A 22,053-nucleotide genomic window follows, 5' to 3' on the forward strand; every position below is an offset into this window, starting at 1 on the left:
TTTTGCATATTTTCCAGGATTTGCTATTGCAACAACTGAGAAATTCCTGAGCAAACTGACTTCAGCCTCATTACTTTTCAGCAATGAGTTCCATATATATATGCCATTGACAATTTGTCTGAAGTATGTGCTGTACTGGAAGTGGGAATTTTTTGTAGTATTTTTATGAACGATAGGTGTCTTAGTTGACCCATTTGGCTTGGTATTGCTACCCAGTAGGATTCAAATATTTCTCCTGGAACAGAGAGAAGGCATGAGGTATGTCACATAGTGGTCTGGGGTGGGGGTGAATGAGATGTCAAGGGCTGCAATCCATATGTTTGAATGGAAGGACCCCACAGGGATAATGGAAACCCTAAAGATCAACACCTAGTTGCAAAAGTAACTGAACATGCAAACATAGCATGGCGATGTTGAAAGAACAAAGAAGATGGGTGTCAGGAGCTGTGTTAAGAACTGGGTTCACACAGACATACAGCAGCTCATTTGGGACTGAGAGGCAAAGGGTCACAGAGGGAGAGAGGCCAGATGGATTCTACAGCAGCGTGGCTTGGTGGAGCCCAGCTTTGGCCAGCATGAATTCTGTCTTAACCTTTGCTTCTTTATACTAACCTGAGGACTTCCCAACCCTGTATCACAGTTGACTACTAAAACCAACCTGGTTTTGAGAAGGCTGCCTGGTGTTGCTGCACATACTGACTGACATGCATTGATCTCTGAAGGGGGTAAGTATCGCTGAACATCTGTCTAGCTCATTCACACCCCCTGGGCAGAGCTAATGGTGTGAAACAGGAGTTCTGGAGCCCAGTGGCTCACTTCCAGAGTCATTGAGGCTGCATGGCCTACCCTTGTGGAACAGGGTGAACCTGCGGGGGTCTGACACACTAAAGGGGTAGCCCCAGAGGACTGTTCAAAAGCTGGGGCATAGCACAGACACTGTAAATCCATAACATATGCCATACACTAAATTTATTTGGAGTGGCTGCCATGTTGTGTCATTAATGAAAAGGGCTTGATAACACCCTGCTGGTGCAGAGGGACTGAAAACTGCACTCTGTTGAGACAGCTGCACCCTACAGAATGATTCTCCTTTTCCCCCCTCACACCTTCTTTTGTAAGGTCAAAGTTTTTCTACCACTGCCCTCCTTAAAAGCCCTGACAATGGATGTTTGCAGTGGTGTTGTAACCATGTTGGTCCCAGCATATTAGAGAGGCAAGCTGTTGGCTAGAAGTTGGTCCAATAAAAATATTACCTCACCCTCCTTCTCTCTCTGACAATGGGTGGCAGCTTTAAGTTACTAGCTATGGCTGTCTGGGGAAAACTCTCCAGAGTGAAGCCCCAGTAACTTGACATTCTACTTCCAGGTTCCAACAGCAGGTCAGTGGATACCATTGACATATTCTAATGCATACTGACCAGCCATGCCTTCATGGCGCATGCCCACAGTATGGAACACATTCATGTCTACATCATACTTTCATCTGGTGCTTAACATATGGGATATAATCCTGGCTTGCCATTGACTTCAATCCTGGCTCTGTTCTATATTTCTAGGAAAAGCTTCATTTTCATATCATCCCTATCATTACTATCTTAGTTTGCTATCCTTATTGAGTTGAGCTTTCACAACTGAGTTAATGTAAACTGACCCATTAATTCAAGTAGTCCATAGAATCACAGTGAGAAGAAATGAAACTAGATAAAAAAAGATGTAAATATAAATTTCCATATTGGTTTATTGTTCCTTGTATGTAAGAAATTTTATTGTACAACTTACACAGCTTTAAAATGTAAAATGGTTAAAAATGTGTACAAAAAAGCATGTTCTTAGAAAATTATGCTAATAGCAAAAACATGGGCGGCGGAGCAAAACTCTTCAATTCAGTGTGCAAACATTTTATAAAAATAGAAATACTAACTCTACAGGTAGCACTTCCTGATAAATTATTTAAATAGCGTATCTACACAATTATGAGATTAACTATTACAATGGCAATGAGAAAAATAATTTATAAAAATACAAGCAATGGTATACAAGATGACAAAAATATAACACAACATTAGAAATAGTATTTAACATTGTTTCAATGCCATTTTCTTACTGGGAATATACTTTTCCGCAAAGAGAATTTGACTATGTACAGCATTTAATTTTTTTAAAAGTTCTACAGTAGCTTTAAAGTTTGTTAGACATTTAAATTCTGCTTGATCTGAAGATTTTTTTTCTCAGTCACACAATGAGGTAATATTTGTACGTAAAAGTTTCACCTTGTTATTTTTTTCCTTTTTTTTTTGGAAAGACAAAGGATTATAGGTATAATCATGCTGCCCTTTACACCTGGAACAGCTTCAATTAACGTATGTCTTGCCCCCCCCCCCAGCCCCTTCCAGGAGCTCCTAAAATCCCACCTTCTCTGTGAAGCCTCCTATTTTTGCCACTGCACATGGATCATTCCAATGTGCGACCTGCAACTTCATAAATGGCTACAATCCAATGCTATACAGACAAGTGCCATTTGTGCCTCTAGTATGAAAACTTGTTGGGGCAGGGATTATGTTCTTTGTCTGGCATATTGTTGACCAATGGTCAAACACCATGTACATCTAATGGCACTACGTAAATGATTAGTAACAAATGCTGTCCAGTCTCTCCAGTAACAGGCTCAAGAGATAGGAACTGACAGTATCTAAATAGGACTTGTGGTTTCTTAAAGAAGCAGAAAGGTAACCTACCAGGCCATCACCAATTGCCTTGCACAAAGTAGTAAAAAAACAACACATGGAACGCTGACTGAGAAAAAGCCAACAAACATTCATTCCATTCCCTCCCTGCTGCTGTTCCCTGTGCTCCACATTCTTTATGGGAAAGTTGCTTTTTGTAATTAATACATCTCAGCTATCTGATCCAAACAAAAAAGCTTTCTAAACTAAAATCTAGGTTCAGTATAGAACAGAATTAATAAATAATCTGTATTTACAATTGTACAGTCTTGAAGACTTGTAACAATGATTATATGGATAGTCTTGACGCATTTATTGTGTTTTGTTTTATCAATAGTCCTTCAGTCATTATGACATCCAGGATAGGTAAAAAATAAATATTTTACATTTTTTAAGGTTTTATCTACAGCCTTCTTCCTCCTCCCAAAAAGTGAGGAATTAAAAAAAAAAAAGTCCATGAAATTTGTAGAAAAAGGAATGTTACTATTGTCATTTGTTGTGCCTTTTTAACCATAAAATGTAAAGCACAGATGTTTGTTCCTTGAAGGCCAGCACAGGTGCTAATGGAGATGGTGTGCTTTCCAGCACCTTTTTAAAAGTTCTTGCTACATCTGCACTTGCTACATGTGGAATAAAATAAATATCTCTATTTAATCAGGCAATGGCACTAGATTCCAATTGTGAATCCCAGTTCTCACCAAGCTGGTGCAATCCTGTGTGTCAATCTTTATGCCCTCTTCCCCCACTGGGGATCCATTTTACAGTTTCTATTTTATACTGTATGGTTTAACTCGCTAATACAGCTAGTCTACATCATGAAATCAAGGAATATATTTTAGTCACCTGAAAGATATTTAGTCCAAAATGTAACAGTTTCTCCAAGTTACCTGGATATAAACCCCAGAGAGCATAGACACCTTTTAGACAAACATGGCAATTTTCTGCTTAACCTTTAAAAGTCCACCCTCCCATCCCAAATCCCCTTTCCTCACATATTGAAATGTCTTTCGTTTTTAAGTAGTCCAAAGCACATCCAAAGATGTTCTTATAACAAAAATGCTACTTGGTGGGACCACCAGTAAAAGAGAGGCAGTGACATTACACTGTGATAAACAGCAAAGCAAATGTCTTACTGAAGCAAATGTGTGCTTTTTAGATGAAGACAAATTCTCATTCATGAAAAATACATTTGTTTCCTTCCATTTTAGCCGAGGTCATATGTTGAGTGTACTTTCTGTTTCATTCTTTCAAAAGCATTCTTGAGGCAGGTCATGTGTTTTGAGTCCACATTTGTGCAGGCAGAAGAAAAGAAGGAAGGAATACAATGGTCCCAGGGTTTGTAAAATATTAAACATTTCAGAAGGTGCAATACCAGCATTTTTAAATAGTCTCTGGATCAATAACCTCGTGATTATGGATCTGTGGAGGAAGGGCGGGAGGAGACAGAAAACTTATTACAGAATGAATTAAAATATTTCTGTATTATTAATCATCATTATAGTTAGGGACTAAGCTGAAAAGTAGTTCTTTACCCGTTTGGTAGCAATTTCTTGAGCCAGACTTTTGTATGAAATGGCCAGGAATGTAAGAAAGATTTGAGTTATGTGATGGACTAGGTTTTCAAGTGTGTATGCACTCCAGCTCAGCAGAACACAAACCCTGACTTGTATGGGCACATAAACCATGAGCTGTGCATACATTTTGCATGGGTCCAAGCCAATTGGGATTTGTTTGCATGTGCATATGTATACATTAATATGAAAGTAAGGATTTTGTCTTTTCACACTGCAGTTTATGCACATGTGTTTGAAAAATCTGGCCAGGTGTTAAAAAAATCACTAGCTGTATTTCAAAGCATGAAGTAAATATATTTTATATGCCTCTTAAAACATTATGTCCTGCAATTAAGACTCTTCAACATTTCACTTTTAGTGGATGGTAACTTAACTATGCAAAATTCGTTAACAGGATGTCCTCTATCCATCCCAGCACAACTCACACAGATCTCAAAAGAAATCCTGCATGTGTCTCAAGAGTAGTATAAGATTATCAAAATGTTGTATAATCACACAGAATTTAAATTGATAAATTTCAATCTTTAAATTTGTTTTAAAGAAAGTTGCCTCAGAAGAAAACAATTGTTATTTCAATGTACTTCAGTAAAATGTCATACCAACAAGATGCCATCCTTACCTCTGCATTCATATTTAAGATCTGAGAAGAACACCATTTCTTGAGAGAAGACAAATAATCCTAACCGACCACCAGCATAGGTTTTATCATAGATTGGTCCTGAATCAGCCATGATTTTCTTCCCTTCGTACATTACAACTCTGCAAGAAGAGCAGTAATAAATCATCCTTGTCAGCTGTGGTAAGTTTTTATCTTTAATATAAAGCTAACCATTACCAAAATGACATTTGCCCTCAAGTCCCTTCAGATATATCACAACAATAGTTACCTAATGTAGCCAGTCTTTGGTCTGTGGCTAAGACGCCATCTGTAGGCAGTAAAATCTTTCCAGCCTATGTGACGAGGGTCATGCCACAAGGTCCGCACCTAAAAAAGAAGGATACGATTATAAATAACCAACAGAGGAATCCAATTATTTAGGCAATATTTTGACACCATGACAACATCTCGAGAAGCTTTTATATTCAAAATAAGGGCCTACAGCTGGACAATGTATCCAAAAGACAGGCTCTGAATAGAGTCTTTTGAAACCCATCTGATTTAACTCTACTCCTACAGAGGTTCCTATTTAATTGTTCAATCTGCCTAGTGCTGGATGTTGAACGTTTCAGAAGGTCATCAGAAATAATGGACTCCCTACTTGTTTTAAACTTAGTAGAGTCCCTTAGCTCCAAAGGGAATCTATGTAGAGCTTATGCTTCATAATCAAGTTTATACACAAAATCCTACAACTACAAATTACAAATAATTATTTCTTCTAAGAGCCCCTTTCTACACTAACAGGATGCATAAACTCCCCAGAATTACCATGCTTATTGTTAGAATAAAGCCTGGCCTCCGGTGCAAGAAAATAATTAACCACAAATGCAGTTCTTACCTGCCCAGCGGTGTTTCCTGTGTGCCACAGAGCATTTCGAAGGTGCTCTCCAGGACCTGTGGTAGAGTTAACGACTTTGATAGAAAGACCTGAGTATCCTTGAGCTTTGGTTGGTGTTGAGTCCCAATAAGACTGGGTGATCTGCTTCCACATGACTACATAGAAACGGCTGCTAGACTGATAACCAAATACAAAGCCAGCATAGTCATCATCCCTTTCTGTATTGATGAAGAATGTGCCACTGAAGTCCACAGCATTGAATTCATCAAATCCTGGGTGAAGAATAAGGAAACCAAGTTTGAAGCCTCTGCTTTTATTAGCCTTATGCTGGACCTAAAGCTAAGTTTCTAGACTTTTATAAGACACTATGAGGAGAGAGGATCCAAAATGTTCTACTCACCCACTGCAAGTCCAGGATCACAATTGACAGTCTGAACCAGCTCTTTACCCTGGTGACGAACCACCCAATTAGGATCATTTTGCGATGTTCCCTTGGGATCCAGGGGAACCATCTGAAATCGACGGAAGTCTGTCTCACTGATGTCAACATTCTCAGGGCAGATGTCATCAATGTCTGGCACATTGTCTTGGTCAAAGTCATCTTTGCAAGCATCTCCACGTCCATCACCTACAAAAGTATAGGTTCACAGTGACAACTCTGAAAACTCATTGGCATAATTTGAGAATGATGCATCACTACAGTTGCCTCAAAGTCATACATGACACTTGAGACTGAAATCCGTTGCAATGTTTTGGCTGTGCCACTACTACAAGGCAAATTCTTGTAAGAGGCCTAGATTTATTTACATATTCACCCTGGTATCTTAGTGTCAAGAAGTTTTTTTTAAAGATATGCCTTAGGTTTACATTAATTACAGTAGCCATGATCGATTAATACGTTCATATCCCTTCTCCCTATCCCAATATTTCTTCCATTTTGGCATATTCCCAAACTTCATTAAGATACTGGGAATCAGCATAAGATCTGCAGTAAAAAGGAATGACATAATACCAATACAAACTGTATACACTTGGTTTTTTTTAATCCTTTTTAAAAAGAGAACAAGTTATTCATAACAGAATTTTTTACACATCTGTATGTAATGCTAGACAAGCCTTTGTGGAAAATGACTGGTTTTGATATTATAATGTTCATCTTACATACCATCAGAATCAGTCTGGTCTGGGTTGGCAACCAGTCTGCAGTTATCTTTGTCATCGGGGATACCATCATTGTCGTCATCATGGTCACAGGCATCACCTTTGCCATCCTTGTCATGGTCAGCTTGATTGGCATTGGGCACATAGGGGCAGTTATCTAGGTTATTTTGATGGCCATCTTCATCTATGTCCTGATTGTTGTCACATTTATCACCTATGCGGTCAGAGTCAGAATCCTCCTGTTGGAGAAGGAGAAGAGGAAAAGCTTGAAGAACAAGCTTTAAAATGCACAACACTTCTTGCAGCACTTGAGGATGCTGACAAGAAAGACACAGAAATACAAATTTTGAAGGCTAGAATTTAGGATTGCTATTCACTTAAAGAAAAAGGACCAGTATTAAATTCTTACACTCATTTTGTGATTCAGACAAGACTAGCTGTGCTAATTTCTTTTGAACTACTTTATTATTAACATTTCACTAACCAATTGCTTTAGGCTTATTTATCTGAATATCTGGGGCTCAGAGAGTAGTGTGGTTTTCAGCTTTTTCCCAGGATATGTACAATTATGCATATAATGTTTCTGCCACTGCAGGCTAGTCTCTATTTACTCCATGAGATTTGCAGAGATCTAGTGTCAATTTACCCTCCATCTTGCACCTAGTATCTTTCTGTTCCAAGCACCATATGAAACTGACTTTGGTATGTACCTAGCCATTAGATCACTCTTACATTATAAGAATGTTTTGACAGACTGTTGTATGGCTTCCGCTCCATGTCATAATTTTCTTAATTACAGAAACAGCCTCCAAAGCCCTCTATAAACATACAGACTAAGTGGTATTGTAAGGAGATAGTTACTTCCTTTAGTAATGGGCTATGTTTGGAAAACCCTCTTCTGCTTGCATTTTATATATGCTTTAGCATCTTGTTTTTGCTAAAGTATATGCAAAAGTCAGTTTCTATAATATGATCACATGGCATCTAGCTTTATATTTGTTAGAGCTATCAAAAGTTAGCCTGTCCTATATTCTTGCAGACACTCCTCAGACCCCAGGAGTTATTGAAGTGTCAGAGGCCATTTTAACTTACACATTCTGAATTGCTACAAGTGCTAGAGTTTAAATTATTTTGTCCTTAATACTCTACCCTACAGAAATACTTACAGGTAAGAGTTTTGTGGATTAATTTAAAACAACTATTCAAGAAAACACTCCATGAAAAGCCAGGGAAAAACCTAACAAAAACAATAGAATGGACCATGCTTCCCCCCACTTCACCTCCACCTACTAGAAAGAAGTCAAGTAAATGGGGCAAATGTAAAGCCACCTAACTTTCTAAGCATCATTGAAATCCTTGCATGTAACACTGCCCAGGCAACTACAGTACTACACTGGATTCCACTGATTTGCAACAACTTTTCTGGAACCATACAAGCATTCCAGTTATGCCCCTGAAGCTATTCATCTTACTGCCTTTTACTTGACAGGACTGTACAGGCTTTACCCACCGCTGCCGTCGAGTGTCTTAGAACCAGCAAATTCAGTGGGAGGGGCTGGAAACTCCCTCACCTCCACTTCATCTTGTAAAGATTAGTTCATATTATTTATGAATGTTGGAATATGCCTTTGAGCCTTTGCCATAAAGAGGGGAAAGCAGGCAGTATTACCCTTATTGTATTGGCAAAGGCAATCTTTTGAAATGTGGTTGTTTTGTACTGCTTTAACCTTTGTTTCAAAAAAGCAATGTGTCTATATAAAATGAAATGCAAGGCACTGCACTAATTAAGCCTCTGGCCCTGCCATGCCTAAGATCTACCTCTGTTCCTAGCACACACTGATGTTCAGCATACAACCTGCATTAATGTCAAGCACCTGGCAAATGTTTGGGGGTTGTTTTTTTTCCAGAAAAAAAAAATAAAAATCAACGGTTGCTTTTTGAGTCACATTACTCCTTTATTTTAGCTAATTTGGATCCAGTGGGTTTTTTTAAACCCCAACCCCAGTAATGCGTGTGTCTCTATTTGTAATTTACATAGTCTTAGTTTTTCTTGTACAGCATGTTCATTTGACTACACTCCAGACTGTACAGTAGAATCACTGAGAAGAAATTCTCATAGGCTATTTAAAATTAGTTGTTATCCATGTGAATTTCATGCTGTATTCCCAGAGTTACTGCAACTGACAAGATCCATAGACAAGTTTACAGACATGAGTGTCTCCCATTAAAAATGCTCAGGACACATATGATTTCAAACAAGAGTCCCACAAACCTCCATTACTCAATTTTTCAGTCAATAGCTAGCAGCTGTGTGAACTCCCTGTGAGATATGTTATCACCTGATAAAGGCATCATTTGTCATGTCAGCACAGCGTGTATAACAAAGGGTAAAAATTAAATGGTAAATAAGATTTGAATAGCAGATCCAGAGAGAGGTCAGAATACAAAAACCTACCTGGTCTGGATTGTGTTCCATAGGGCAGTTGTCACACTGATCTCCAACACCATCCAAATCTGTATCCCTCTGGTCTACGTTGTAGACATATTGGCAGTTATCCCTTTCATTAAGAATGCCTAAAGGAGCAGAGCAGAGTTGATGAATTCAAGTGGCTTACATAGATCATAAACTCCACAATCTGAATACTGTATATGGAACTGAAAAAGTAAATAAGGCTGACAATTAAGCCAACAGTTTATATGTTGCTAAAATACCCACACTTGTACAGCACAATCTACAGTAATTTATCTAACAACCGATTGAGACCCCTGTTATAACCATGGGATAGCACAGGACTTCATTAGTTATATCTCACACCCATTGCCAGTGTGAACAGGGCTATAAATCAGGACCACCTGCTTCAAAAAATACAGGCTCCTAAACTAAAAGGAGAATTTCTATTGGTTGTAATAGGATTAGTGCTTATAGCCTCAGTCACTAGGAGGTGACTTGATCACACACCTGACTTTCTATCTAGTATAAGACAGGGGTATAAGCTAGAGGCAACATATAACTGACATCTATGCAGTACTGAACTATCTGCGTATGTGTAGGAGGGTGGAAATGGCAACAGAACACCTTACCATCTCCATCAATATCCACAGCACATGCATCTCCTTCTCCATTGTTATCAGTGTCAGTTTGATCAGGGTTGTGATTGTAGGGACAGTTGTCACAGCGGTCACCAACATCATCCCTATCATAGTCATACTGCTGTGGGTTGTAAATGAATGCACAGTTGTCCTGCAAGAGGGAGGAGAGGCCCAAAACCACTATTAATAAAGAGAGAACTACTTTGGTGCTTTATCAACACAATTGAAATGTATGGCTTTTGTTTTAGGAAAAGATTTAATGCAAGTTAAGAAAATGCTTGAAAATTCAAACTAGTTAAGCCCTCTTCAGTGGACAGATCAGAACTACAGTTTTTTAAAAAAATAAACTCAGATTGTAATGGATCCAAATGATGTCTGGGAGGAAGAAGTGGAATAAAACAAATTTAGAATTTGCAAAATAACATTCACCCTACTTAACAACATTGGCTAATATTTCAAGCCCTTTGCATCTCAGCCAAATTTACCACTGGTGTAAATAGCAGAAGTGATAAAGTTGCTCTCACTTGCAGCAGTGGTGAATTACAATGACATTTTGAAAACCTTGGTTAGGCTGCTATTGTAATGAATAAAGCACGAAGTCAAGAGTCAGTCAATCTAATTTTCAAAGCTCAGGCAGCTGCAGCTAATTCCTGGAACTACTGAAGATGCAATCAATCAGAGTTAGGCATCTCTTTTCAGATAGCCAACTTTCCCTTCAAGCCCGTCAATTTCCTACAATCTTCTGTTAAGATTAAGATCAGAGGCCAGGACTTGACCATTGGGAATGGAGAAAGGAAAAGCTACACTAGAAAAGGCATGAATCTTTCATACTGCCTTACCCTGTCATCTGGAATGTTATCATTATCATCATCGTTATCACAGGCATCACCAATTCCATCCTTATCATAGTCTTCCTGCCCAGAGTTGGGAAGATTGGGACAGTTATCCTAGAAAGGAGAAAGTGCACAATATTTTTATCCAAGGCATAAATGCCATGTTTTCTTTATTTTTTTAAGAGCATGAACAGCTAGAGTTATACAGCATAATTCAGATCTCATTTACACTGGTGTTACCTCAGTGTAATTCCACTGATTTCAACCAGTCATCATAATTATTAAGGACTGCAGATAAAGTTTTCAAAAGTCAAAAGCCTAAGTGTATGTTATTTTTGAAGATGGTATTTAAGCACTTTTGATAATCTTCCCCTGTATCTTTTTTGCCTAAAGCTTTTCTCTGTGACATTTGAGAATGTTTATGAGTGGCCAAAAATAGGCTCTTCATAGGAACATAAATGTGGTATTTTTGTAATTACTGGAATGTTCAGAATTCCTGAATGTTACAGGCATGACTCAACTGCTGTAATAACAGGTTCTCCGACAATCTGGGACTTTTTCTGACAATACAATGCCATGATATCCCTGAAGGAATATATTCCTATCTTGCACTATAGGTAGTTTAATATCTGTAATTACTCAAAGACCTGACTGTCTCATAAGCCTTTAAAATATTGAGCATTTAGCACATTCCTCAGATATATACTAAGGCAATTTCTTAAAACCGTAAGTGGGAGAACAGGGGAATTTTCTTACTTTTTTGCAGTGATAAGTAGCATTGGTAACACAGACAAGGTCCTCATTTGGCCATCCATCTAAATCAGTATCTTCACCACAGATTATGCCATTGCCAGCATAGCCTGGTTTACACTCACAGCGGTACATGGGGTCACTGAAGTGGCCAAGGTAATTGCACTTGGCATTCTTGTTGCAATCATGAGTTCCATCTGTGCATGGATTACGTGGTTTGCAGACCTAAAAGACCACACGCACAAAGACAGTAAAACCACTGCAAAAGTCTCTATCCCCATTCTTCCTGGATATACCACTAAGGCAAGAGGAATTTATGGCTGTTTTGATCCTAGATCCTTCAGAAACAAAATCTTGATGCAGAGTTGCCATCTTAGCATTAATTGCTATTTTTCCTTATTCAAACCTTTCATCTTCAAAGGGATCAGGCACGTACAAGTCTAAATAGTCACATGTTAAATATTTACTTCATTTCTGAATTGGCAACATTTCAATAAATGTTCATTCCCCCAAACTCCTTCCCACCTTTACAAGGCTAAGAAAGCAACAGCTTCTAAAACTCATTTTACTGAAGCAGATTATACGCTTGTACTATGCTGTCTCTTTTCAGATAACCTTTAATTTCCCAGACCATGAAGGCTGGTAAAGAACTTGCTTTTTCCCTTTTCTGAAAACTTCAAACCTTTTCAGGATACAGAAGGCAGAATACAGAAGGCAGCTGGGAGATTTTATAAACCAGGAAAATTCTCAACTTGGCAGTACCTGCTTGTTAGCTGTGGCATCCTCAATACCGCGACCAAAAGGCTGTGTTCCAGTGAAACGTGGTGGGCAAGGCAAGCAGTTGTATCCAGGTTCAGTGTTCTCACACCTGTGCACTCCATTGAGGACAAAGCAGGTATCAGGAACCTCTTGACACTGAAGTGGGAAAGATTGGGGTAAAAGGGATAATTAGACAGAGGATTTCTTAGGACATTTGGATTTTTAACTTGTAGTTTAGTGTTTTGTACTTTTTTATAAAAAAAAAAAAAGGCTAAAAACAAGAACTCAAACTTCTCACCTCATCAATATCTTTGCATTGAACACCATTGCCATGGTAACCAGTAGGGCAGGCACCACACTTCCAGGAACCATCAGGGGAGCTGGTACATGTCGTTCCCGCAAAGCAGGGATTAGACAGGCATCCATCTGAGACACAAGATTAAATCATGGTAAATGTCAATCATTTTAGTAGTCTGGCCATATCCAGCACCTTAACAATATGTGAATTTAAACAAACTTTTTGTACTGTTTTAAAGGGGTATGGCAGCATTTTAGACTTGAAAACAGCCTCACTAACCAATGGAAAATACTAATAGTAAATTTCTACGTGGCAATGACATTAGAATGCCAAATGAAAATAAGAAGTCATTGGTTTCAGTTGCATTCTTAGCTACAGAAAGAAGTGTTGTCTAATGGATTGATCATGGGTCTAGGAGTCAAAAACTCCTTCAGATCTAATCTCGGCTTTGCCACTGACTTGTTGTGCTGTCTTGACAAAGTCATCCAGCTATTGTCGTATTCTACCCTCAGTTACACAAATAGAAATCCAAAGTAATGGCACTGAAATCAGTTGTGTTACTCTAGATTTGTAGCAATGTAATGGAAATCAGAATTTGACTCTGTTTTCCCCATCACTAAAATGTAGATAATACAGACTTCAGATGAGGTGTAATTTTTGCACAAATATTTGAAGATGTAAATGTATCTAAGGGCTACAAAAATACCATTTTTTAAAAACTAGAGTTACTCACCAATTGGACAGTCTTGCTTATTGCAGACCTGGGTCCCTGTGGCATGACCTACGCAGTCCTTCCCACCATACTGAGGCTCAGGATCATTGCAAAGACGTCCACGTTTTTGAATGCCTCCTCCACATGTGACTGTACATACATCCCATGGAGACCAGGGTCCCCAGTTTCCATTTACTACAAAGCAAATCCATGCAAAATGTAAACATTCACAGAACTGATTGTAAATTCAGCAAGATACTACTAGCTGCATCTAACCTAGGTATTGATGTATGTGTGACAGAATGGCAGCACCTACATTTTTCATTTCTAAGTTTGCTAAAATTAGAGCCTGAGTGTTATTCAAACTAATTTTTTAATTTACTTATTTTATCTGAAGTAGCTTTTTAAAAAAATATGTGATTTTACCCAGCAGTTGATTTAACAAGAGACAGTTGCCAAGAATAGATTATATAGCAACTTCCAGCTCAAGAGGTTTGTTGTTTAAGCTAAATAATGTAATAGTCTCTATTTAATTAGTATACTTACTTGGGCAAGGGTCTTTCTGGCATGATTTGGTTTCTCTTGCCTCACCCTCACACGGTTTGCCATTCATCTGTGGGACTGGAGAGTTGCAAAGACGGATTCTAGTGATCATGCCAGTGCCACAGGTAACAGAACATGACGACCATGGCGACCAATGGCTCCAACCACCATCCTGTTTGACTTTAGAAGAGACAAACACCTATTACTATCTAATCTGAGATATCTGTGAGTTCTTTGAGGCATGTCTGCATAGTTCCTAGAAGACTTTTGGCAGTGTGTGAATGCCATTATTAAATAAAAACCAGAGTTTTACTACACCACCATCATGGCTACAGATTCAAAAAAATTAAGTGCATGCTGCCTTGAGATTTTGCTATGTTTAGTTCAGGCCCAGTGCCAAAACAAACATTCATGCTTGCTTCCATTGCATACATTTCAATTTTGACATGAGTTTAGTAGGCAAAAATCTCAGGAACTGCTAGAGCTAGAAACCAATGTTTTGTACCATCTGTACGCAGCTTATTGTGGTTTAAATCATTACTATGACTTGTGTTAATTTAATACTTAAATTACAATTGTGGAAGCCCAGGGTGGGCTCAGGTAATTTTTATGAACTATGCAAGCAGATGAAATACTTACACCTCTTATCGCACTCCTGAATGTGGCAGGTACGAGTCTGCACAGAGGAACCTTCACAGCGATTATTGAGACTATCACAAGAACGGCCTCTCTGCTGAACCCCATTCCCACAGGTCACAGAGCATGAAGTCCACTCAGACCAAGGGGACCAGCCATCCTCTGCATAGTCACTGGCTGTAAGAGAAGTACATTTCTGCTTAAAATGGGAATAAAAAACTTCTATTTTATAGACTGTGTTTAAACCCTTTTCCCTTCCAAAAAATATAAAAAAATAAAAGGCTACATTTGTCATTTGCCTTCCTTTTACAAAACATTTCAGCATGAACTTTGAAGGTTCTGTGGTGTTGTCTCAGTGGCAAGCACAGAGGAAGGCAAGGGCAACACACCTAGTTTAGTGCTGTACTTTACTTTCATAAGAGTTTCTCAGTTCACTGTTTGGAGGACCAGCTTACAGTTAGGCAAGGACTGCATGTATGTTCTACTGCTGCTTATCTTGAACCCATTAGGCCATAAGTTGAGCTGCTTGGAAGAACTTCAACAGAACCATTTTTTATCAGAAAATGCAGTTTGGTCAAAATCTAAATGCTTTGCAAAATCATGTTGCTTCTGCCAAAATTTCATTTTGGAGAAAAACCTCGAAAAAATTTCCAACAATGTCAAAATATCCGATTTTGACATTTTCAGAATGAAATGTTTCACTTTTTGTTGGGAAAATTTATTTTATATTATATGATTTAAAGAGTTGAAATCAAAATGAAGTGTTTTGATCAGTCCAAAACAAAGTTTTCAAAACTTTCGTTTGGGGAATTTTGAAATTTTCAGGTTTTGTTCAGATTCAAAATGAAGCCAAATTTCAAAATTTTTCATGAAACAGAATGTCCATTCTCTGCACAGCTCTAGTTATTAGGTACATATGTTGTAACTTTAGCACCTGCATTCTTATTTTTCACCATAAACTTTGAAGATACGAGGCCACTTATTTACTATACAAGCACCCTCTGTTCACTGAGATCTAATACAGCGATAGCTGTGATATGTCAAAAGCAAACACGTGTCATTATGACTTGAGTTCTATGCTATTTTTGCTTCTATTGTTATTCCTAAATTCATTATTCGTGTTATGTTGTGGTCATAGTTCAGTTGCTAAAAACTCTGTGAAGATTCACTTTTTTAAAAGCAGAATCAAGACAAAATATTTTTGTAAATAGTTTACAGTATAGTTATATTTATTGTGGCGTAAGATAACCTCTGATTAGATTTCTATCAGAGAACCTGATGGTAACAGCTTTATTTCTCTGATATTTTAAGAGATAGAGTATTTCTGCAAATTTTATATTGAAAAGTCAAATATTTTGCTGGAGAAAGTTGATATGAAGCTATCCAAATACAGCAGTTCCAAATTCAGATGGATTTAAAAGAAGGACTTATGTTTGATTGGTATTAGAGCATTCCAGTTTCAATACTGGTTACATCAGGCTAGATTTGTCTACAGTACTTTGTAATACGGGCTTTTGAGGGACAGTTAAACTTCCTTTATGTGGCATGTTTCTTTGGATCAGTGCCATAAAGACCAAATTCAAAAGCAAGTAACCACATCTGAAATGTCCACCCCACCCTCCTTTCTTTGCAAACATGCAATGGGATCCATGCCTGGACTGCCTGAAGTATCTTCATGTTTCTAGTATCACAGTGGTCATTACTTTGAGAAGTGGTAATTATAATTTAATATAGCTAATTTATCAACTATAGTCTATTTAGAACAGGACTGCATGATCATTTAAGGGTCTCGAAATTCAGTTAATGCAAACTAAGGCTAATGGTTCTCCAGTGGTGTAATCCTATACCCAATTGTGTTATTTAGAGTACATTTTAGTACAGTATATCTAGCTAAGTGAGAGAGCAGAGCAGATTACAGCTAAAATTCCAAGCAAATTTAACTACTTACGCCAGCATCGTGGGCAGCACTCCCCATCAGGAACGGTGGCATTAGAACAAGGCATGAGAGGGCAAGACACTTTCCTGCATATAGTGGCAGAATTCTACAAAGAAGAAGAATCATAACTAAGCAAGTACAAATAAGTTTAAGCTGAAATTTTAGCTGAAAAAGGTCAAATGCTAAAGACTATTATCTACTGAACTTCTTGGAAAAGATTCAGTAGTAAGTCTACTGCATGACTCCTTGTATTTAGAGCTGATACAATAGTGGTAGTTGTTCCAGTCATTCGTAGACCAGTTTTCCCAAGTTATTCTTTAGTTACTTTCCAACCAAGGGTGGAAATGTTTTAGAATTTGTAGAAATTAAGCAAAAGAAACTGCCAAATGTCTGAGTCGAACTCTGCTACATAATATACCAAATATTTCAAACTTTGAAGGAACTAACGAAGAATTTGAAACCAGCTTTCTCATGTGTTAATCTGAATTGAAATTGATTATATAAAGTGAGTTGAGTGGAGTTGGCTCAAAAAACAGCAATCCATAACTTATAGTTAGATGTGGCTTTGATCTTTGAAGGCAGAACAAAAAACTCCACCAGAAGACTGAATGAGAACTAAAATACAGTGTATACTTTTGCCAGTTCCGTTCCTTTCAGGACAACAGGCCTTCTTATTGATATAGTTTTAGAAAATAGTCTGGCAAATGGTTGTGACAGCTACCAGCATTCAATAATGAGAATCATAATGTCATTAGCTGAGTACAAGTTAAAAAGAATATGAAGGCCTACAAGTATTCCATTTATATCCAATACTTAGCCTTTGGTTTCCAAATTGAAGCAGGCTTTGATGGATTTGTACTCCAAAGTGTTTTTAAGAAGGTATAATTAAGATTTGAAGAATGCCATAAAAGGAATTTTTAAAAAAGAAGTCTGTGGAATTATATTTATGGCATTATTCAGCATTTTAGGATATTTTATAGCATTCTACAGGAACAGAACATATTGAAGAATGAATTCCTTGTATAGTTCTGTGGTAGTTTTGGCTAGCAGTTACCAACTTTATGAAATAGTCCTTCCTTTCAGGCTGCAAAATGTCTGCAAATTCTGTGGCATTAACAGTTTCATTATAGAATCAGGATTTTCTTTTTACTGGTTACATTTACCAGTGAACTGCAAGGATTCATTCCTATTCATTTAAGTCAGTAAAAGGTGCAGTTGAGTGCCTAATTTGGAACCCAAGTATTTAACTTAGTTTACTTTTTGGTTTGTGTAAACTAAACAGAGGCATTCCCCAAATCACTGAAATAGATTGGTTAATAGACTACTATATCAGTTGGATGTTTTTAGCCTACGCCCTTCTAAAATGCGTCTTCAGTAACATTAAATGAAAGTTGCATTTACAGCACAGCCTACTACATCACTGGCTGCTAGATGGGTCTTTCAGAGGATGATACAATATGCAGTTTAAGTGTGCCTAGTTTTGTCTAGGATTCATTCTTTTACATAATGAATATCATTTAGGTAGCAGTTGTTTATATACAGATGTTGGCATGTTGTGAACTGTAAGAAGTCTTTACCTGGCAAGTACATTCAGTGCAGCTATCAATAGTCCACTCTTCTTTATTTTTGTGCAGAATTCCATTATGAATGCACACACCAGGCGTGATCTGCACTACTTTGGCAATCAATTCATTTTCTTCAGTCTTAATGAAACAGAAAAGAAAAAGCATTACAGGTATCTTCTGTACAAAGCTCTCCTTTGTCTCAACACTTGTAGTTTGGTCTACAAGTCTTAGAGGCAAGTTGTATTTCACTCTCAAATTCTAGCTAATGAAAACTACTTTGGGTTTACTCGGCACTTACCACTTTGCGCACTCTGTCTTGAAGTGTTGTAACCATGGACCGCAATCCTTGCATTTCCACAAACATATTTGTAAGTTCATCACAGGAGAAGCCACAGACTGCCTGGATATCCTTTGTTTTATGGCCAATGTAATTAGTACGGATAGCTGGACTGGAGCCATTGATGGGATTGTCCAATGTAATGATCGCACTAGTGGCTAAAAACAAAACAGTATATGCATGTTAATATAGATACACGCACTTGATCTCTCAAGATTACAAGTGAAAAATTCATCGTTTGAAGTGTGCATAACACCTGCTAACATAGCTGTCACCAGGTCCATTTATTTGCCTATAAGCCTGAAAAAGTCATGTAATTTCTTATACAATAATGATTTGCATTTCAGCATACTTCTGAATTCTGTCTCAACTTGTCTTCCTAGCATGCTGAGGAATCCTATTTTAATAGGTCAGTGGATTCAGAAAAAGTTGCAGACTTACAGCTGGAGCAACCTTTGTTCCTTAGGATGGCTTCCAGGGTTGTTCCAAAGACAAACCGCACATTCTGCAGCACTCCCTGTGGACAGAGGAAAAATGACAACTTTTTGTAGCAATTACAGGGGAAAGAAGTGTAATTTTGCACAGAAAATCCAGTTTCAATTTAAACATAAAAGTCAAAGGCAATAGGGTGAGGCATGTTTCCAGAATGCTTCACTACCCCCGTTTACTCAGTGATAGCAAGCCCTATGTCTGAACACTCTTTTCCCCAGATCTAAGTGTCTAATAACTCCACAGACATACAATGTCCTTTCTTCTTCTCTCTATATTCTGGGCTTTATTTTTGTTTACCAAAATTCACTACACAACTATTTATCTGATCAGAAACGTAGAGTTCTTCTTGTAGCCTTAGGAAATTCACCATCTCTCACCCAATGAGTCAAAAGCTTAACTGAGCTTGGGATTTGAAGAGGATTTTCTACAACCCACCATTAACATGCAACCATCCAAGTAGATTGTGGAGACTATTTATGTTGGATGTGGACAGTTTTCCTGCACAAGCTGATCAGCGGCTGCACCCCTCCTATTCTCATTACTACTCTGTGTCACGAGGGTGTCTAGGTGCGGCCACGGTGCCTTTAAGCATTTCTCTCATTGCAGGAGCCCCATGAAGCTGCTGATTGAGAGAAGGCGCCTAACCTGGAAATTGTCATTGACGCCACCCTTGGCGATGCGGAGCTTGGCACTGCTGGCCAGGTCCCTGGTGAAGATGTTTTGGATGGGGATGTCCAATTCAGCATTCTCCATTTTCTCACACCCTACGTACAGCTGGGCCCGGTCCTCCTGCACGAACAGGGTGATATTCTTCCAGTGCCCAGTGGCCAGCAGGGCATCTTCCACTGACACCACCTGCTGCTTGCCATCACCGGACAGGCTCAGGTCTAGGGTGCCTGCCTTGCCATTAGACACCAGGTTGAAGATATGGCCAGAGCTGTCCTTGCGCTCCACGGCCAGCAGGGTGCCCCGGCTCTTCTTGGCCTGCCGGAGGGTAGCCAGCAAGATGAAGCCCTTCTCAGCATAGATGGCATCCAGCAAATCTTGGAACTTGTCATCAGGTACGGCTGGGATGCGGCTGGCATCCTCAATGCGGTAAGCAGGGCTGGAGGTATCAGGTCCCTTCACCAAGTGCACCCCAGTTGCCCGACGTCCGGCCCCCTTGCGAGTGAAGCCGATGAGTTCAAAGAGGTCAAACACACTGTTATCATCTCCCCCAGACTCTGTGGAGAGACCAGAGCAAGCACTGTGAACAAGGACAGTAAGGGGCTGAGTGGCTGTGCAACTCCTGGGGTGGGGGAGCACACTCTGGTGCTGGGGGCTATGAAAGTAGCTCAGCCCCATTGGGGGCTGGTGTTCACTGAGGCTGAGTGGGGGCTTTAAAAGGGAGTTGAAGGTCAGTCCAATGGCATGGGGAGCTGGTGGAGAGACAGTGCAGGCAGGGGCAGCTGTGAAGCTAGTTCAGTTCCGTAGGGGGGCTGTTATGCAGAAGGGCATGGCGCATTCCAGTTGGGATGCCGGTAGGCAAGTGTCACTTACATCCTGACTTATGCACAAAGGTAGCTGGACAGCGAGTGGAGTTTTGAACGCCAATAGAGGAGGGGAAGCACACCAGGAGACACAAGGGGAGGAGAGCAGAGTGCCCACATCTGTCAGATCCCATTTTAAAATCTAAGGTGAGAGTTCTCTGATCACCTACAGAGATCTCAACTAGTACATAAATAATTTCTCTATATGGTCTATGCTGCTAAGTAATGCACAATACAGGCAAGATAAGGGAGAATGTCAGATTGCTTCTTTTAGCTCCTCGGCTACATTTTTTCCCAGCATAGTGTGGAAAGGTGAGCAAACCAGGCTCTACTTTAAAGTCCTTGAGTGCTCAATCCTTCCTTGTTTGAAGGTTACATAAATTCTCCACAGGAGGAAATAATTTGCTGTTCATAACCACTAATCTGAATATTCCTCAGGCTAATGCATTTTTGTGGGCTAGAAATATCAAAGCAGCTCTTCATCACAGTTTAAGGTTTCATTCCTTCAAAGTCAACACCAAAGATACCAGAAGCCTTAAAAAAAAAAATCCTGACCATTAATATTGACTCAATAAATCTCTTTATAATCACCAGATACAGAAGGAAGCCACTGTTCTTACCTGGGATCTGGTTTGTTCCGCAGACACCAAGCATTAGGAGGAGAAAAAGTCCGCCTGATAGCTCCATGGCAAAGATCGGTCTCCCAGACAAACCTTCGAACAACAATAAAAGGACATCTCATAGCCATTACATTCAGAAAAGTAACGTTTGGGGACACTGGCAATCAATAGGTTTGTCAGGTGCCCTGAAGATGGAAAACACTGCAAAGGGTTACGTGGGGGAGAGATTACCGAAGAGTGCATATGTAGCTAGATACACACAAACCCTCACGCATTTCAGTTGGGTTTTTTCCCCTGCTTGATTGGCTTTTGTCTCTTAGAAATTACATTACGTCGCAGGGGGCAAGAAAAGTGCTGCTTCAGCACTTACCTTTACAGAAAAAGATGATGAGACCCTAGAGATAGCCCAGGGGAGGAAATATCTTCTGCAGCCACTGAATAAAGAGCGATCAATATCCTTCTGAAGCCCTTGGATTCTGCTGGTGACTCTTAGGTGAGTTATTGTCTCTAGCGCTCTACAGGCGCTCAGCAAAGCCCCATAGCCAGTAGTGCCAGTGTCTCTTTGCAGCGGGGTCTCTCGTGTTCTTGGAGCAGTCCGAGGGTAGTTGTGAGTCCTGCTTGGTGGATCGGATCGGTAGCTGCTTGCAGCCCCCGGAGGTTTCCCTTGGCTTGCAGCCCCTGGCCGGTGCAGTGGAGTGGCTGGAGGAGCTGCTCTCGCCTTTAAGGGGTCGCTCGCATTCCTGAAAGTCCCGCGGGCCAATCAGCAGCAGCCGGGCAGGAAGCGGGCTGGTGTTTATCCAGTTACCTCACAACAAGAGAGAAACAAACCTTTCAAAAAAAAAAAAAAAAAAAAAAAGGGGGGGGGGGGGGGGGGGGCGATGATCACACTCCAGCCTCTCAGTTCTCTACGCACATCAGCACATGGTGGAGGCTCTGCCATCCATTGTTATAGACCTGTCAAGGGATTTGCTCTACCCAAGTCGGGGTGCTGGGAATTCCT

General features: G+C 39.5%; 1 protein-coding gene across 1 annotated transcript; it reads right to left on the reverse strand.

Moving 5' to 3' along the window:
- Positions 1-1,719: 1,719 nt before the first annotated feature.
- On the reverse strand, positions 1,720-21,760 carry THBS1 (thrombospondin 1). The gene is made up of 22 exons (XM_024195609.3): positions 21,424-21,760; positions 21,054-21,146; positions 19,550-20,127; positions 18,854-18,929; positions 18,374-18,570; positions 18,088-18,213; positions 16,523-16,616; positions 14,578-14,751; positions 13,942-14,118; positions 13,417-13,590; positions 12,684-12,811; positions 12,389-12,541; positions 11,633-11,851; positions 10,883-10,990; positions 10,035-10,194; positions 9,409-9,527; positions 6,958-7,192; positions 6,193-6,420; positions 5,793-6,064; positions 5,184-5,281; positions 4,916-5,055; positions 1,720-4,141 (listed from the first exon to the last, which is right to left on the reverse strand). Exons 2-22 carry the CDS (start codon positions 21,118-21,120, stop codon positions 4,134-4,136), a joined length of 3,531 nt encoding a protein of 1,176 aa, XP_024051377.1. The 5' UTR covers positions 21,121-21,146; positions 21,424-21,760; the 3' UTR covers positions 1,720-4,133.
- Positions 21,761-22,053: the final 293 nt, after the last annotated feature.

This window comes from Terrapene carolina, unplaced genomic scaffold (genome assembly GCF_002925995.2).
Source record: "Terrapene carolina triunguis isolate 2854851 unplaced genomic scaffold, T_m_triunguis-2.0 Scaffold96, whole genome shotgun sequence".
NCBI lineage: Eukaryota > Metazoa > Chordata > Testudines > Emydidae > Terrapene > Terrapene triunguis.

Bases quoted from the DNA above. Each gene is read 5' to 3' on its own strand.
- THBS1 (XM_024195609.3), bottom strand. From the start codon at position 21,120: ATGGAGCTATCAGGCGGACTTTTTCTCCTCCTAATGCTTGGTGTCTGC. The intron at 13,591-13,941 runs GTAAGTATACTA...TTTGCTTTGTAG, and splicing joins CCAGAAAGACCCTTGCCCAA to TAAATGGAAACTGGGGACCC. The intron at 12,812-13,416 runs GTGAGTAACTCT...CTTGTGTCTCAG, and splicing joins TAAGCAAGACTGTCCAATTG to ATGGATGCCTGTCTAATCCC.